This window comes from Pholcus phalangioides, unplaced genomic scaffold, assembly GCF_987345545.1.
Source record: "Pholcus phalangioides strain wild (caught in Gottingen) unplaced genomic scaffold, Ppha-v1.0 ptg000037l_1, whole genome shotgun sequence".
NCBI classification, from domain to species: Eukaryota; Metazoa; Arthropoda; class Arachnida; order Araneae; family Pholcidae; genus Pholcus; species Pholcus phalangioides.
Window position 1 is genome coordinate 3777186 of NW_028301624.1, and position 19194 is coordinate 3796379.

Consider the following 19194-nt stretch of genomic DNA (forward strand, 5'->3'; position numbering starts at 1 on the left):
GGACAAATCTATTGTTCTATCACTTTGGTTCCCCCAGAACAAAATTTCTGGCTACACCATAATCTGCCTACGATATTATATAGCAAAAAGAAAGGTTCTGGGAAATCCTCTCATATTCTTGCGAGAGACACTCCTTTCCATTGTCGTCATGACTTCGCAAATTTATCAGCAAATTTGGCGAGATTCACCGAGAAATGCGTAAATGGCTATTTACAGGCTAAAAATGACATAATAAACGATAGATAATAACTATTTACATACTTTTTGGAACGTTATTTGACTAAAATACTGCATATGTAATGTACATATAATTGTTTGATAAAATTTCGTCCGATACGGTCTGACTCCTTGACAGGAGCAATGGCTGAAATTGGCTAAATTTGATTTAGCCTGGGCCAGTTTCGTTCGATAGAAAACGACAGGTTTTGCTCGGGATTTTCGTCGTTTTATTTATTTTTGTAGGCCGTTTTTTCGAAAGTATTAATTGCTTAAAACGAACAATGTGTGCACCCGAAGAAATCCTTTCTTGACAGCCATTTGCATCCGCAGCTGCAAAAACGATTTATTCATTGTACGAAAAATTTTTCAAAGACAAACACATTTCTTTATTGATTTGAAATGCCATAAACCGTTCTTGAACAAAAATCTCAAATATGTATTGATAATTGTGAGGAAATGATGATGAAATCTGTTTATGTGAAGACTCGATAGAAAAAGAACAGGTGATGTTCATAGAAAATAAGAAGAGGCACTTGATATTATTTACCACCATTATAAAATCTGATTTAGCAATTTGCACTATTTGGCAAATAACACACGTAATTCATTTAAAACTTCTTACGTGGGCGAAATTCACGAAACCGTCTCGTGGAACAACCAAGTATGTACAAATTTCAAACCATAAAAAGAGTGTATGAACGGAGGGCGAATGTAACATTTTTTAGCTCTGGTCAAAAATGCCGATGTCTGATGAAATCGTGAGAAATGAAGAAACTCTACGTCGTGCGATTTTGTTTTCAGTGAATACCGGTTCCGATTTTGTACGTTTTCCGAGAAAAGTGAAACTCTACGGTAAAATCTTCAAGATCCATAGAAACGCAGCACGACTGTAAAAGATTATGCCCCACGAAGATGGGTTGGAAGAGACCTCGACAACGGGATAATTCGGGCGGTTCATTCAGTATGACTCCAACCTTCCCCCCATTGCTGAAGAATTATCATCAAACTCACTCCGATAACAATGAATATTTTTATAAAGTCGATTGCGAGAATTATTACGACAAACACCAATGCTATTCAGAAGAATAGGCTGTTTAATCGTTTAATTGGTAAGTATTGGAAAAGAGCAGAGGAGAAAATTTTTGAGAAGATTATATTCTTGTATTAAGCAAATGAGATACCCTTAATGGTATCACATGACAAAAAATATATATTGCCAATATTTGAAGAAAATGTGGGATGTTGCACTTCAGAGAAAACACTACATTTATGATTTACGTAGATTTTGATAGTATGAAAAAGCCAAGTATGCTCTCTTACTTACTTTTCTATCATTGTTGAAGAATGCACAGAGGGTTTCCTTGGAAGAGGGCCCAGAAGGGGCTTAAATTCAAATTCTTGCACAAGGCACAAGAATGGCTAGCTACGGCCCTGTATGCACATCAATATGTCCCTTACACCCATGCTATATCCCTCCAAAATGCTAGGTCAAATATCGTTCTTGCTTGGCTTGTCAAGCAATAAAGAGATACGTGTACATTTGAGCTATTGGTACACAAAATTAATTAAGGAAATGTAATGAAAGGCCCACAAGAGTAACATCGAATGTTTAAGACTTATTTAGAAATATCATTACGGAAACGAGCTCAAAATATACGCTTTTCCTTGAAAAAATATAAGAAACCTCATGTGTTGCTTTTACTCGTAAAAACAAAACCGCCAGATAAAGGTTTAATTAACACAGAAAACATCAATGCAATACGAAAGTTAATTAACATGGTTTATTAAGAAGATTCTGTTGCTTATTGAATTCGTACAATCGCGTTTCTTATATAATAATGCAACCTGCAGAGATGGTTTCCGACATTCGATAGTCAGTCCATTAAGCGCCCTCAATAGGGCTATTCATGATGCAAGGTTCGCAGGAGGCACTCATGGTGTTTCTGTTGATCCAATCCACATATTCTGCCACATTGGTATACGGTGACTGTGCATGTGCTCCACAACTGTCAGAATCAACGTATGAAGCGATACCTACGAGAAGGTATACCATACCATTGGGGTGTAAATGTATTCCACTTCCTAAATCCCCCTGAAAATAAATGGATTATTATTTTTTCATGTTCTTAATTCATGAGTTACGCGCAAATTCAAAAATTGTACATCAGGAACTGATTTAGATAGACTTAACTGCATAAATAATTACTCAAAATAATTGATTGAATATTCTTTATATTTGCTCGGAACGAAAAGGAAATATTAGGAATGAGAAAAATGTGTCGTTTAAATACTGTTTTCATTGAATGAACGGCCATTTTAGAAACTTTATATAAGAGATCGACGCGATACGAATTACGGTAAAAGCCCGAATACTGGTATAGCCTAGGATTTACCGTTAAGACCTCGGTTTTACCAAGGCGAGTCGGTAAAAGCCCGAAATAAGCTTGTAAAAGTTTTCATTTCAAACTTTTACCAATCCAAGCTCATTTTATATGAATCAATCAACTATCGCGGATTTACTAGCTCCTGCCATTTATTTTTTTAATTCATAATTATGATTACCCGATAATTACTAATTAATAAACAACAGATGAATTAATTATTTACCATTAACTTATTAGTCCCTGAAGCGAATTAATAAATTATTATTCCATTGTTTAATTAATTACGTTACTAATTAATTTACTCCAACATTAAAAGCCTGTTTTTAATGAACCAATGGCGCTTAGTTATCAATGCAATAATCATAATTGTTTAATAAACCTTCAATGAAAACGGGCTTTTACTGTTCGGAGTAAATTAATTTACTTTTGAAAAGTATGAACTTTTATTGAAGAGTTTAATTGAGTTTTTATCAATTTTTATCAATTAATTAATGAAAATTACCAGCATATCTAGCGTCGGGAACTAACATAATGGTTAATTAATATATTAGCTAGTTATCGATTAATTGTAATTGTTACATAATTATCATCATCAACCAATTCTTAACCGTAAGGTACGAAGAAGTTCATCATGATGATCAATTGATTAATCGAAAAAATTATTTTGACTTGACGTTGTAAAAATCCGAAATGAAAACATTTACAAGCGTATTTTGGGCTTTTACCAAGTCTTTGAACTTTTACCGTAACACTTATACAGGGTGCATAGCAGCACGCATCCCAAATTACTAGAGAACTGTTCATCCTGGAGGCATACTTCCAATTAGAAAAAGTATCCAAACAACATGAAGATTCCTGGAATGTATTCCAGTATCTCCCCGAATATCTTAGAATCGCGTGGAGGTGTTTTTCTTAGCCACCAGGGGATACGGGGCGACAACTTTCTGATTGGGTTTTTGAGAACAAGATATGCCCGTGAAAAAAAAAGTTTTTCTTTCCCTAACTGGAAGTATGTATGCCTCGAGGTTCAACGGTTTGCGGAAGGGGAGGGGGGATGTATAGAAAATGCCGGTCCATAATGGTCACATTATATATTACCGAATGAGTTGTGCCAGAAGAATGTGAATATGTGAACTTGGAAAGAATTGTCTACTCGTCTTCTCCGGGAATCGAACTCAGTCCTTTTTCAAATTTACCAAGTTCGCTATCCGTAATCTGTATACATAGCAGGAGACACGACATTTCCTACCTTATTTACGCACCATGGTGTGACGCGCTGAGAGAGTCCCAGTATCCACCCCCCCCCCCCAAACATCAGCAAAAGGGCCTGAAGTGGTTGCAGTCGCGAGAAGAGTAATTTCGATTTTTTTTTCTGAGAAAAATCAAAGCCATCTCATTTCAATGACTGCCTCCACCTGGGGACCATTTGCTGAATTCAAGGGAGGCTACTGCACCTCTTCTTCAGCGCGTCACACCAGAGCACGGAATTAGGGGATGAAATGTCGTGTCTCCTGAGTTGTATACTGATAGCGCACTTGCCTCTGGGCTGGGTTCGATTCTCGACAGAAACCAGTAGACATTTCTTTCCGAGTTTACCTCGGCATAATATCCAAAAAAAATAATAATTTCTTTGAAAGCTGTTTGACATCTATAGTTATATATTCGTCGATAATTATTCAACACTGCTCCGATACTGCAAGCGATGCCGCCTGAAACTGGACATGGATTGGTTAAAAACTTGAAATTCCGGTATGTTGATCGATTCGCGTTGATTGGCATGCTGCATCTCTCGCGGTATCGCACCAATGTGAAGTACCCTGCTTCAACAGTCAAATGATTTAAGTCTTGTGTTGACATACTTACAAAGCAAACACCCTCGCTCGGAACAGCTCCGGCGCAAAATTCTTTCTCTCTGTGGATCGGGTTAAAATTGCCACAAATATCATGTTCAACTAATGGAAGATAAATGCGCTGCAAGTGTCTTGCTATTGACGGATCTGGAAAAAGAATTTGTTGAGCAAACAAATGTCAGAAATAAGTCAAAAATGTCTTGAAAGGAGAAACGATGAATTGATAGAAAATCGATACGAATGATTGTCCAATCGTCTCTCGATATTCACGGGGGTCAAGTTATTAGTCGATAGTCACGGTTTATTTGTCATGGGCATCTTTCTCTCAGCCACCTCGTCGGGCATTTTGCCTGTTGTGGCGTTGTATTTGCATTTGTATAAGTTACGGGAATGACTCCGCGAATTACCCAAACTATGAAATTTAATTTTTGTGGCATCTCGTTTGTATCTGCTGCGTGTGGCAGAAGTAGAAGTGGGGCGTCCAATGATTCTCGGGGATGGTGTCTGAAAGAAAATTTCTCTGTTGGCCTTTTCTTTTTCTATTGATTAGGCTGACCATATTTTCTGGGGAGAAATACGGGAAATTGGGAGGGGCCACGAAAATGTTTCATTTTTATCAATTTTACAACGAATAAAACCCAGGGCCCTACATCCAGTAGCGGGGACACAATACGCAGATTTTTAGAGGGGGGGGGGCCCAGACTGGCTTTATCTCGGGCTTCACTGTTGCAAATTCTCCAACAGAAAAGAATGAGATTCATCCAAGGCCCCCAAAATGAAACCTGTAAACATGGAGCCCCCGACTTGGAAGCTTGTCGGTCATCCCCCGGTGCGAGTGCCATGAAAAATTTTCATTTGTATTCGTTCTACAAACGAATAAAATCCAGGGCCCCCAACCAATTACCAGGGACTCCAATTCGCATGCTTTTAGTGGGGCCCCAGACTGGCTTTATCTCGCTGTTGCAAATTCTACAACAGAAAAGAATGAGATTCATCCAGGGCCCCCAAAGTGAATGGGGCCCACATATGGCCCATTATACACATGCTACTAAATTCACAGTTCTACTAATTTTCCCGAATTTGAATGGCTAATTAGTTAATTAAGATTTTAATTAGCACCAGGATCACTGATCTTGATTAATAAATGATAATTAATAATAATTAATCAATGATTAATAAATGTTAAGATTTAAAAATTTACAGAAATCGGCAAAATTCGCAATTTTGCTAATTTTAATGAATTTGAATGACTAATTAGTTAACTAATTAGGATCGTAATTAGCATCAGAATCGATGTGATTAATAAAGTGACAAACTTTCAAATTTATGAAAATGAGAAAATTCACAATTTTACAAATTTTCATGAAAGTTGCTAAATTTCAGTATTTCTATCATAGTGCTTGGTGAAAGTCCGAAAAGTATTCGTTTACACAAGCGTTGTTCGGGCTTTTACCGTAACAGTATATTATACCTATATAAATTATTAAATTACCGTAAGATATATATATATATATAATAAATAAATAAATATGTAAAACTATCGAAAAACAAACTACATTAGACATGGTTATTCCGATATTGACGTGATGCAGCGCCATCTGTGATTCATTACATTTAAAAAAAGTGTGAATATAATATATATATATATATATATATATATATATATATATATATATATATATATATATATATATATATATATATATATATATATATATATATATATATATATATATATATATATATAAAATATAAATATATATAAATAAACTTTAACGTTGAGACACTGCAACTTGTTGCAGTGTGACAGCTGCGGCCCTCTTTGTGGTGTTGACTTGACTTTATTATTCAGGGTTTTCAGCATCTAAGGTTTTTCCTTGTAGTGAAGATGACTGTTTATGGTGAAACGCGATATGCAATTAGGACGGCTCTGGCGGTGAAGGTTATAAGTGATAAGAAATACGCATGCCATTTTACAATATAATTTTGCCGGAAATACGGGCACAAAATCTCCAATTCTCGCAAATAGCGCAAATTTTTGCCAAAAAATTGCAAATTGTGCGCCAAAAGCTTTGACGGACTCCCGCCAAATACTCCTGTGACCAAAAAGTTGTCAACTGTCACAAAGGAGGAAATAATTGGATGGAACCCCTAGGAGACGTTGGGATATACATATTTTGTACTTAGGAGAAAGCCGCACACAATTCTCTACCAAGAAAATGTTCTCGACCATACGTCCCGCTTTTGAAGAGAGAATTATTTCCTTTGTGTTATTTGACTTCCGGAAAATTTACTGTTTGCCTCTTGTGACTCGAATGACCCGTGGCATATTTGCAAATCACTTGAGTGACCTACCTCTATTGCGTTGATAGCTACTGCAATCGTTCTATGTGTGAGGTCCATTTTCTTAATTATTTTTCCTGGTAATACTTGAATGGTCCCTAATTACAATTACTAAGTCCCTCAAACAGGAAAGACGTGGAATTCGCTCACAACAAGAAATTTTTCCCGTGATTGTGAGCTCTCTTCAAAACGGACTTTCACTGTATGTGTATACTCACCTTACTTAGACTGTTTTTTTTTCAATTAACACTACATATTCACATTAAAAACTTATGGTCTCGGCACAACTTACCCCACACAGCCAAAAAATATTTTTTATAGCATGTAGTGTTTGTTGATAAGGGGATTATTTCAAATTCGAACCATAAAAAAGTTGCCTTGATCACATTCTCGAAGTGATGAAATGAAAATTGTGATGAAGTCAATTGCGAGACATATTACGACATTTTACGTTTTTTACTGCATTACGTAATTTTATTGCTTTGGAAATTTAGACAAACGTGTTTCATACATTATTATGCAGTCCACGGAATGTCTTCCGGCTGTTGTAGATGAACCTCTCCTTTAATAATAGCGGATTTCTGTTGCATCCACTATGCAAGGTGCGCAAGACGCACTCATGGTGTTAGCGTAAATCCAATACGCATATGCGGTCACATTGACATAAATGGATGGTGTATGTGTTCCACACGCTGCATCTCCCCCACGCGAATCGATACCGACCAGAATTAGATTATTGACAGAAGGTACAAATAGGCCACTCCCCGAATCACCCTGAAAATAAATAGAAATTTTTCGTTTCTTTAAACACAGTAAATTGTCTGCGAATTCAAATTTCCGAGCAAAACATTCAGGAACAATTACAAATCGTAATTAATAGACCATGAAGTATTGATGCATTTTGTCGTGTATTTTTTTTTCTATTATGAAAAGTATTTAGGGTTTTTTTTTTGTCATTGCCAGTAACTGATGAATTGCTGATGCATATTCATTACTTATTACTTTCTACTAGAAATGTAGAAATACATAATGAGAATTATAAACGTTCATTGGAAAATGTGGAGCATATTGGCATTGCGGAAGACATTTTTGTATTCGAGATACAATTTTTATCGTTCATTTTTCGGACACAAATCGAGCTAGAACAAAGTTTTAGATTAGCATATCATTGATGCTGATCTATCTATACATGTTACAGTATACGTGCAAAATTTCGCCGAGATCGGTGGAAAATTGTAGATTTGGTTTGAAAATAGCCTCGCGCAAGGCGACTGGGAAATCAATAACATGTAAATTGATAGGCAATTTTATTTTTCTCCACTAACATATCCTCTTTCTTTTCCAGCCAATTTATTAGGCAATGCCGATGTTCCGCAATTTGCAGAATTTGTTTGTTTGTGTAAAAAGATTATTCTTAGTTTTTTTCTGAACGGTTTTTGTGTGACACCTGTTATTTTGATGGTCAGGAGATTTGTGGGTCTAGTTGTTATACTCACTTGGCAATTGCCGTATCCCTCGATCCCTGAGGCGCAAAACTGTGTCCTCCTATCAACCGGTGGATTAAGGGTAGGGGTTACGATCCGTCGCTCGCAATCGTCGTATTCAATCACTGGAATTTGAACGTATTCCAAGTTGTGCAAAACATCTGGAAAGAGAGATTTTTTTTTAAGATAAGAGGAATTTCCACTAATTCTGAACAAAAAGGGAAAAGAAATTATAAATAAATGGTCGAAAAATTACTTGAAATAGAGATTGAGAGAAAAGGAAACCGAACAAAACGCTACATCGGCGTTTCTCAACCTCTCTGAACCCAAAGACGAGTAAAAGGTATGGAACAATTTGACGGACCTGCTGCCTCCCGTATTACGGGACATTCCTGTATATTTTGTTGTTCCGAATTTTTTTTTAGAAATTTTTCCCGTTTTTTCAACGATGCTTTTTGAAATTTTTAATGTTTTCTAACATCGTGAGTAAATAGCGTTTTGACATTTCTTATGATAAATTGAAGGGCTTAGAAACCAAGTAGTGAGTCCAGATTTTGTTGATGTGTACTTGGTCGCATAAAATAACTAAGAATTTTGATACTCACTTAGAAACGAAGTGGTGCAAGTTGAAGAAATACAAGATTCACCGAAAGACTGGTTATTTGTAGAGACGAAGACTACAAGGAAGAAAATTCCCCCACGGGGGTTCGAACCCCGGTCTCTCGCTTGCCGGACGAGTGCTCTACCATCTAAGCTATGGAAGCAGATATATATATACGCTCCAAGGTTGAAGTATTCCATGTTGAAAGGCACCGTACATGGACGGCGTGAACAATCAACTAATAGCTCGTGAATGACAAAGTCCAACCAGATGGACGTATCATTCACGAGCTATTAGTTTATTGTTGACGCCGTCCATGTACGGTGCCTTTCAACATATATATCTATATATATATATATATATGTTGAAAGGCATATATATATATATGCCATACATATATATATATATCCAAGGTTGAAACGTTCTATCTGCTTCCATAGCTTAGACGGTAGAGCACTCGTCCGTCCGGCAAGCGAGAGACCGGGGTTCGATCCCCTGTGGGGGCAGTGATGAATTATCTTCCTTGTAATCTTCATCTCCACAAATAACCAGGCTTTCGATGAATCTTGTATTGACAAGTGGAGAGGACGTTTCTATATGCTGAAGAAATAGCTTACAGATGGCAACGATATAATTTTCCTGACACGGTATGTAATTGCTAGTAATTTCAAATGCAAATTTCTTCGCCTTGAAAAATATTTTCAAATGGACTTCGGGTTTTAGGTAAAGAGTCTCCATATATCAATAGGTTTTTATTTTATTTTAACTATAAAACCCCGTTTCAACATGGATGACGTAGCTGAAATCCCTGACTGCGCACGTTTATGTTCCGCAACAGCGGCTTTAACATTTGCCACATCATTTTCTTGCAATTCCATTTTTAAAACCGTCAGTCGATCTCGCGGGACATTCTGTATTGATGGCTGTCTTATCTAAATGGGGGATATCTTCTCGATTTACCCCCAACATGTTTATCGTATTTCTGTTTAAACGTGTCAGTTGTGTAAAAACAAATACGATAAACATGGTACGATAGATCGAGAAGCTATCCTTACTTAGAACATATTTATGGTTGTCTCATCTATGTGTGGGCAGTGTATTATGTGGGCAGCGGGTAATTCACAAGCTGATATTATTGAAAAATTAATAGAAATCATGAATAAATGTCATACTAATTCCATCCTTATGTACACCGTAACCAATAGCAGTGACCCAAGTTCCGGGCGTCATCGCAAAATTTCCGGATGGTATCATGGCTGTTTTGGCGTAGCTGTTGTAAATAGGGTTCCATCCAAAGTCGACTGGTGGCCAAAACTCGATCAGGGCGATGTCGTTGTATTTCCACCATCTACTATTATATTCCGGATGCATGAAGCAGTTGTTGGATATCCTCGATATCCTCCCTTTTTCGTCCAATACATTTACTTTGTTGATGGTCAAAATGGCGTAGATCCCGGTGTCGAATCTGGTGTTTTGTTTGAAAGAAATTTTCCAATTAGATAACACATTTCTGCTTGGATGAATACATCTGTTATGTATCAGATTTAAAATTTAGTACACGTAATAATACACATAATACACAGCGATCTCTGGGATCGTTTTGCAAAAAGGAAAAAGAGAAGCAAAAAGAAAAATTAAAAAAAAATTAAAGCTTTTAGAAGGAATGGAAACTTTTTCACACGAGGGGGGAAAAATTACTTCTACGAGCCTTGTGGTCTTCAGGTTAACAGTCCGATACAGTACCACCTACACCAATTCAGCTGTCGGATAAGGGCCTAAAGTCTGTTTGATACCCCCAAAAGCATATCATTTCAGTAAAACGTAAAATTTTGATTTTTTTCGGAATGTGTTACTACTTTCATCACTCGCTAACATTAACCACGGAATTTGCATTTTTGCCTTACGCGAATTGAAGTAAACATTGCTTGGATGGCATACAGCTTGTTAATCGAAGTTATAATGTTAATAACGAAGGGCCTGAAAGCACAACACATCGTACCATATAACGATGATGAGAGTTATCGTGAACCAAGAACCGACGTGTGGCTTGTATAGGCCTTTACGCTGAAAAAAAAAAAAAATCGTGCAGTCGTAGAATAGCGTTGCACTTGCAAAAGATTCCACTGGGTCATGAGTTTAGACGGCACTGCTGACCCATTACATCCATGTAAAGCGCTGAATTCATTTCTTTTTCCTGCAGGAATGAATTCCATGTGCATAATGTTACCCCGACAACGCAGCTTCAACAACTTCGATGTTCAACCAGACTGGCTAGGCGGGAATGTCCATTTCTGCGGACAATTCTTAACAATTCTTACCATCCCGAAATTTCTCAAACCCCAATAAAGCACATCCGATCAAGACACACTCATCAATGCATCATGCACATTTTGCATCCTTTGATAAGTTTTCTAGCTCTTTTTTTTTAAACAAATCATTATCACACGTCTTTTTCATGTATGGAATAAACAGTAACTGACATAGTTTTTGTACCATCAAAAGGAAGGATGTGTATGATAAGTTTGTCACACACAGAGTGTCCATGGGAACAGTCCTCAAACGCTTTAGCCAAACTGTGCGCGTCAAATCACACCCGTATAACGGGCTTACTTACAATACTTACTGGAGACAACAATGAGCTGCTGTCAACACGTGTCTGTCCGTGACTAATGTCCCACCGCATCGGCCAGGACTATAGGAGCCATCCGGTGGTGGTGTAAACTGAATGTGAACCTTGTGAAAAGACATTTAAAATAGTAAAACGCACACATTGCGCAGTATATAATGAATTTTTATTATAAAAAAAACACTGAGAAGTAACTTGCGATCGATATTAAACTGAATTTTTAATTGGGTGCATGAAGCGGAAACTCACGGTAAATGGGAACATCCCTTCACTAGCGACAGTACCACCGACGATATTTATGTGAGGCGAACAATCGCATTGCCTACCTGCAACAGAAACAGAATCAATTCATGCATCGAATCAATACGAAAAATTTAATGTTGAACTCAAAATTTATTTACATGCAAAAATATCTAATTTCCATAAAATAAAAGCTACTCATACGTGGATCCTGTGGGTATTTGACCATCCTCGGAAGTGACTGTTCTAGAACGGATGAGCCCCGTGTTGTCTCGTTTGTGTTTTGCGTAGAGCCCCGTGTTGTCTCGTTTGTGTTTTGCGTAGAGCCCCGTGTTGTCTCGTTTGTGTTTTGCGTATTCTATAAAAACAAGAGATTATCACAACATATTCAACATGAACAAACGGCTAACATTTAACTTGAATAGAAATCGTGCGAAGGATATTTCTGTGCATAACAAAATGGGAAATGATTCCTTTTTAAAAGATCGGGGCATCGTATTCGGGACTTGAAATTGAGAGTCCTTCTGGAAGCAACATAAGTGCTATCTCACAGTATTAGCCTGTGAGTGATTCGTGAATCAAAGTGTCACAGTTAATAACAGCATTAGACTTGGCTCTAAATCATATATCAAAACTTTTTACGAGTAAAGAATCTCGAGAATAGGCCACGTATTTTACATGAAATATTTTTGATGGGTGTGGAATCTGCTTCTCAGAATTTGTAGTACAGGCCTCAGCAGAAAATCACTGAAGCTTAGCATGACCTTATGACCCTCACTTACTTTATATGTTATCATTTTACGTATAAACGGGAATTCAAATAACTTCAATTATAGAAATTTCGAAATTTGGCTTTTTTAATGCAACCGTATTAATGTCGAGTCAAATGAGTTAATATGGTTAGAAAAATATATATTTATAAATTTTTCAAATATTATGGAAAAATTGAATCGATCCAAATCAAAATGGAAAAATGATTTAACATATTTTAAATTTTCACATTTCTAAGATTCATGAAGAATTTGAGTTTTTTTTCTTCAACATTGGATACATGATGTAATGTAAAATATACTAATGAGTAAAAATGACTTACATTCATGGCTTGAGATACGCATACAAGGCACGTGAAGACTCCAAACACAGCTACTACCAAGCAACTTACAGGCATTGAAAACATTTTCGTTGTTCTTGGTACGAAATTAAGTATATCTGAAAGGTTTTAACGATGGAAGAGCAAACACGGCCAGTGCCTGAAACATTAATAATACGATTCTATCCTCCCGGCGTTTTATACCCGAATTTATGCGTCATTTCAAGAGGTGTGAAAGTAATTTCTTCATTGTGGTTGATTTTTCCTGAGAGATACGTTTCTTCATCTATTCGATACAATGAGCAAAATTCTTAGGAAAATATCGCGAAATTACCTATTGATTAAATTGAATCGATGCGAAAACACGTGGAGATCAAGGTTAGGACAGCTGGCAAAGATTAATTACAGAAACAACTTGCAAAACGAATTAAAAGTTGTTTATTGCTGTATGAGAGGAAACATAATAGCGTTGCAAGATGCAGCTAAAGAAAGCAATGGAACCAAATCAGGGGAATTCAGGATTGTATACAATGATACAATGCATTCAAAGTTCATAATTCGGTTTCATAATGTAAGCAGATGACGTGTAATGAAATACACCGAAGGAAAATGTAAATGTATGCATTCCTGTCACAATCGAAATGTAACTGTGTAGGCAGGAGAAAAGAAAAACTGACGCAAGTGTTTATTGAAACATTTCTGAAATTATTACGAGATAAGTTATGTTCAACAGGGAGGCACAAACTCAGGCTTGCCAAGGGGTGTTCAATCGGAACCACGAAAGATGTTCCAGTAGAAAAGTGTCAATGCGTAAAACACGACAAATACCTAGCATGACCATATTTTCTTCATAAAAATATGGGAAATTGGGATCCGTACGGGACGCATATTTCGCAAAGGCACCGCGATTACACGATTTTTTTCGTAATTTTTTTCCACACAGCCAATCACGTTGCTTCAGCGTCTACGATAATTTGCGTAACTCTACGATATCTTCATTTTCGTATCTGATCGCGGAACAGTGGTGCAAACGAGGTAGAGACATTCCCACCGATGTTCCGCGAGGCATTTCAAATGTGCAATCACGCTATTTTCAATGTTATTTTAAAAACGATTCTATTTTTTAAACCAACAAATTTATGCATTGAAAGCAAACTTAAATATTCAAGCAGTTAAAGATAGAAAATCCTTGTAAATTTTAGCAAAAAAATTTCTCCAATTTATCAATGCAATTTTCGATAGCAAATCGACTAAAAATAAACCGATAAAAATTATAGAATGAAAAATATATCGTGCATGTGCTAATAATCGCAAACAACTATGAAATATTCAAACATCTATTTAAATATCAGAACTTCAGAAGATTAAAGATGTGCTAAAAGGAATTACATTTTTTAGAACATTTAATACAAGCATAATGCATGGTATTGTGTCTGCATTTTCACTGTCCGTGTCAAGATGTCGAGGACGTGAAAACCATTTGTCCAGTGCTTATACAAATAGGAACGTGAGTAATTTAAATGTCAATATCACAGTTAAGCACTTTGCTGCTACCTCGTGAGTATTTGTTCAATCAATCATACGTGGCCAGTTGAAATATTTTAAAAAGCAATTTCTCTCAGATTCTCCATGATAATGTCGAATATAATAATACGATATCAAAGAGAGAAAAAAAAACGCTATTCACGTCAAACAAGAAAATGTTCGAATCTCTTTCTTTGTGTTTTTCTTCGTTCTCGTGTGTTTTACTTGGTGTTTTTTATTTTTGGTCATATTCTGTGGTGTTTTCTTTTTTTTTTTCTAGCTCATCTTTGGATTTGCGAGATAGGCATCCCACAAGGCATCAAACAAGACCCCCCAGAATAAATATATGGTCATGAGATAGACGACAATCGTGGTTTCGTATAGCTGTAGTGTTACTTTTAAAGACGAACACGTCTGTTCGTGTCCGAACGCTCTCCTCACAACGGCGTACTGGATGTTGTATGCCGCGCAACTTTGTTTCAACAATATCTTAAAATCGAATAACCGCTGGGGGGCAGTTACGGCAAAACAGCCAAACACTATCAGTCTTTGAAATAAATAAGACAACATGGTCAAAAATGTATGCTCTATCTTTAAATATTTTAAGCACGTTATCTTTGTCGATGACATTAAAACAAAACAAAAACCACTTACCCGCTCGCCGGGAATTTCTGGGTCTACTAAACTCACTCAGGTCTTCTGGAACCTGCACGTTCACCCTCGGCGAAAGTTCAAAGAAGGCATCATCGAACGGTGTTTGATTATATGACTCATCGGATGGCCCGGCACAAGCACCTAAATCGTCCTCCCCACAACTGTCGCAAAACACCTTCCAGGCTGCTTCCAAATCGGTTAATTTATCCTTGGCTGTGATGGATCATCCACCCATTCACCACATCGCCTGCGAATATATATATTCGGCTAAATCCCCTACGGATTTCCCTATCGTCGAAATACATAAGAATTCGCAAAGAATCTCTCCCCCTGGTCTCATGGTGGAGGTTCCGTGCACGACCGTTCTGTATTCCCGGCGAGAGAGTAATGAAAAATTGCCCGTGCATTTCTTATCACTCATAACCGCGACCTTCGTGACGTCAAAGCCGTCCTAATCGCTTATCGTGTTTCACCACTACGAGAGCTATAGCTGTCACACTGCAACATGTTGCAGTTGCAGTGTCTCAACGTTGTAGTTTCTTTAATCTTATGTATATACCTTTCTTTAAAATAATAATAATAAAACAGAAGACTAAACACCTAACCGTCGACAGTCACACGGAAAAGGGAAGAGGAATCCATATGACGATGTATTTACGAATTGCTGTGGATGGGAAAAAAGAGAAACTGAACCAACCTTCAATAGACGTGTGTATGTGTGTGTCTTCATCTACCTCACCCCCATCTATTAAATGATAAGTATTAGGAGAAGGGAAGACTATCTCTCACGGGTCAAGGCTAAATTCTGCTGAAACCATGCACCAAGTGAATTTCGCAAGGCCGACATAAACGCAAAGATCCATAAAAATTGTTAAATTATGCATTTAAAAATATCGAAATGTGGAGGGAATAAAAAGAGATATGTTCTAAAAAATGTTTTCAATATGTTCCATGAAAATATTCAAAAATATAAGGAAATAAATATATATCTATATATATACAGGCTGATTCAGAAAAGATGGGAAAATCTTTAAGAGGTGATAGTACACACCGATACAAACAATTGTCATCAACCGAACATGAAACGAAAAAGCGGTAGCTCGTTTCGAAACGGCCGCTCCGCAAACGTTAAAGTGGCATTCCTGTTGAAATTCATCGGGAGAAAAGAAATTCAAGCTTGCAACCGTTCTAACAGGTGTAACGTACGGGATAATGGCGCACTTCAGTAATACTGAAACAAAGAAACACGCATTTTATTTACGGAGATGAAAACGGAAGTACCACAGAGGCGGCATGAATGTACGGTGAGCGTTTTCCTCATAGGTGGTTGCTCAATCCGCAAACATTTGCGCGCTTATTATTACTATGTTGCGCCCTGTAGCACGTTTGCATTTCTTTTAGACCAAGCAGTGTTTGATGAAAATCGTTTGTTTTTGTGCGAACTACGACCCCTTAAAGTTTTTTCCCCTACTTTTCGAATGTCCCTGCAGATATGCATTCAAAAATGCGGAAGTTCTTCAAAATATAGAAAAATATGATCAAAAAATGGAAAAAAAAAGTCATGCATTAAGAAATGCAAAAACATGACCTAAAAATGAAAAACGAGCACAAAAACATGCACTAAAATTAAAAAAAATTATTTGCTCATAAATGGAAAACAATAATGTGCGGATCGAAAGCACTGAAGTATGCGCTAAGAGAAAACAATAATATGTGCAAGAGAAATGAAGAAAACATGAATTTAAAAGTGCATAAACATGCACTTGGAAATACATAAAAATATGACCTAAGAAAACAATATTAATCAATAGTTGAAATATTTTCTAGAAGGAAATTTAAGAAACTTGATTAAATTCGAAGAATAAAAAGGTGAAAGTGTCATGTTATGAAAAACGTTGGTACAACGCAATTAATAGAAAAAATGCTGATAATATGCTCTCATTCTAAAATTTCAGCGATTTTATCAATTACTTGGTCTCACTCATACAGTCAAAGCAGGTGAAATGTCGGGGGTAAATTTCCGACTAATTTGATCACTTATAAGGTCGCACATACGGTCAGGGCAGGCGAAATATCAGGGGAAAATTTTCCGGGGGGGGGGCAATGTTTCCGTTACCCAGCCAGATGTGGCGTTCCGAGCATTTTGCTGTGACCCGCCGACGATGTTTAGAAAATATCAACAATACATACAATAAACTTATACAATTACATAGAAAAAACTTAGATTCCAAAAAAAGAAATAAATAAATAAACGTTAAAAGTCTAAAAAGTGGTCTGCCCACTGAAATCTGTGCTGTCGTATTCAGAACTGTGAGATACCTTCCAGATTTAATAATAGTGCTGCTTATTTTGATGCATTATACAGTATACAAAAAGTCCGTCGTAACGAATTGGTGGCCGAATTCAGCATACAAAAGTTGAACATAATTACAGAATTTATAGAAATGCTGAAAAAAAAAACCGTTTATGACGGAAATAATTTGTGGAAAAAAAACGATTTCCCAAATTGACGAAAATTTATAATTAATAAAAAATAGTTACGGAGTCAGTGGTAACTGCAGAACTACTGATGGAAATAATTTCAGAATTATTGAGAATTGTTAATTGTGTAATTTCTTTTTTGCAGAAAATAATTTCATAATCGATGAAAATTTAAAATTATGGAAAAAGTAATTTCTCAATGTTATCGGGACTAATTTGAGATTTAATAAAAGAAACAAGTGTTTGACAAATTAATTAATTAACGAATGGAAGGAAAAAAGAAAACAAGTTCAAATTTAACGGAAGAAATAAATTCACAGTATATAAAAGTCGTAATATTGCGTCATATATTGCAAAAACTGCAATAATTCATTAGAGCAATTTTTGTTCATCGATAACACCATGTATTGATTCTAAACGCATAGAAAAATATATATGATATATGATAAAGAAAAGATGTTTTTTTTTGGATTCCAACTGCCAAAATGCGGATTGTGGCGATAGCAGCGATTCATAAGACGAAAGCTTGGCCGTCTTTTCTCTGATGCCAGAGATGTTTGGAAAAACAAGGCATGTTATGGCGCGACGACTTTTCTTCATGATTATGCTGCTTTCACATATTGGAGTCGACGTTGTTGATGAATCCGAGCAAGTTATATCTAATATAAATGAAATGAATGCGCCGTGATCCTAGGCGTGGGAAAGAATGTAGGAAGATGTTATAACGAACATGTTATCTTCAAATTAATACTTTGAGGGGACTGCTATCATGACACGGACGATGTTTGAAATGTAGCTTTTTCTCCTTCCCGTGGGAGTGGTACGGGATTATGACTAGAGTGAAAATGAAAAAAGAAGACGACATTCACGTCGGAGTTGGGGAAAGGAAAGCCCTATCATATGCAAAAAACTTACACAAAGTAATTTTGAAGAAATGAGAGAGAGTTTCCAGTTCCCACGGTGCCAGTTTTGATGCCGATCAGTGAAATTTATAAAAATAGCGGAAAGGGTAAAATCGTGTCTCAGAGCAAGGTTGAAAATAAAAACTGAGATGAAAAAAAACAAAAAATTCCTAGGAGCAGGTTTTGTGCCGTTCGCAACGTGAAGCGCGATACGCCGTCCACTCACCAATAAGAAAAGCAGTGTGACTGTTTTCTTACAGAGCGCAATACGGCTCACGACAGCGCTTTGCGTTGGGCGTGACAGGCGGACTGCTCCTGGAGGAGTGAAATGCGTTACGAGGGGCGCGTTTCACCGATCTTCTCTTTATTTTTGTTGTGTTTTTTCCCCTCCCCCTTCAAATCGGAAATGCAGACGACAGAGTAGCTGGTAGATCTATATAGCCACCCTGATCTGATACGCCACGCTAGGAAAACACAAACGAGTATCGTGATTATGTAACACGTTTCTGCCGACGCGAAATTATATATTCCGGTTCACGCTGCGTAAAATATATTTCTAGGAAAACCCGGCTTTAAAGATGAAATGTCGATTCGGATTTTTATGACCCACATATGAAATGTCGATTCGGATTTTTATGGCACTAAACGTGAAACGTCGATTCGGATTTTTATGGCACTAAACGTGAAACGTCGATTCGGATTTTTATGACCCAAAGACTAAACGTGAATTCGGATTTTTATGACCGAAAGACTAAACGTCAATTCGAATTTTTATGACATTGAATGGGAAATGTCG

At 36.8% G+C, this 19194-nt stretch overlaps 1 protein-coding gene across 1 annotated transcript; it reads right to left on the bottom strand.

The window, feature by feature from the left end:
- Positions 1-1982: 1982 nt before the first annotated feature.
- LOC149065940 (chymotrypsin BII-like) lies at positions 1983-13265 on the bottom strand. The gene is made up of 9 exons (XM_089253382.1): positions 12841-13265; positions 11952-12105; positions 11757-11833; positions 11505-11614; positions 10054-10346; positions 8293-8441; positions 7308-7570; positions 4467-4600; positions 1983-2311 (listed from the first exon to the last, which is right to left on the bottom strand). The coding sequence occupies exons 1-7, from the start codon at positions 12922-12924 to the stop codon at positions 7361-7363; spliced, it is 1077 nt and encodes a 358-aa protein (XP_089109508.1). The 5' UTR covers positions 12925-13265; the 3' UTR covers positions 1983-2311; positions 4467-4600; positions 7308-7360.
- Between the last annotated feature and the right edge of the window lie 5929 nt (positions 13266-19194).

What these genes read in the sequence shown, in the direction of transcription:
- LOC149065940 (XM_089253382.1), bottom strand. Translation starts at nt 12,924, where the DNA reads ATGTTTTCAATGCCTGTAAGTTGCTTGGTAGTAGCTGTGTTTGGAGTC. An exon ending in GCGTATCTCAAGCCATGAAT is followed by an intron (nt 12,106 to 12,840) that starts GTAAGTCATTTT and finishes TTGTTTTTATAG; the next exon opens with AATACGCAAAACACAAACGA. An exon ending in GCAGCTCATTGTTGTCTCCA is followed by an intron (nt 10,347 to 11,504) that starts GTAAGTATTGTA and finishes ACAAAACACCAG; the next exon opens with ATTCGACACCGGGATCTACG.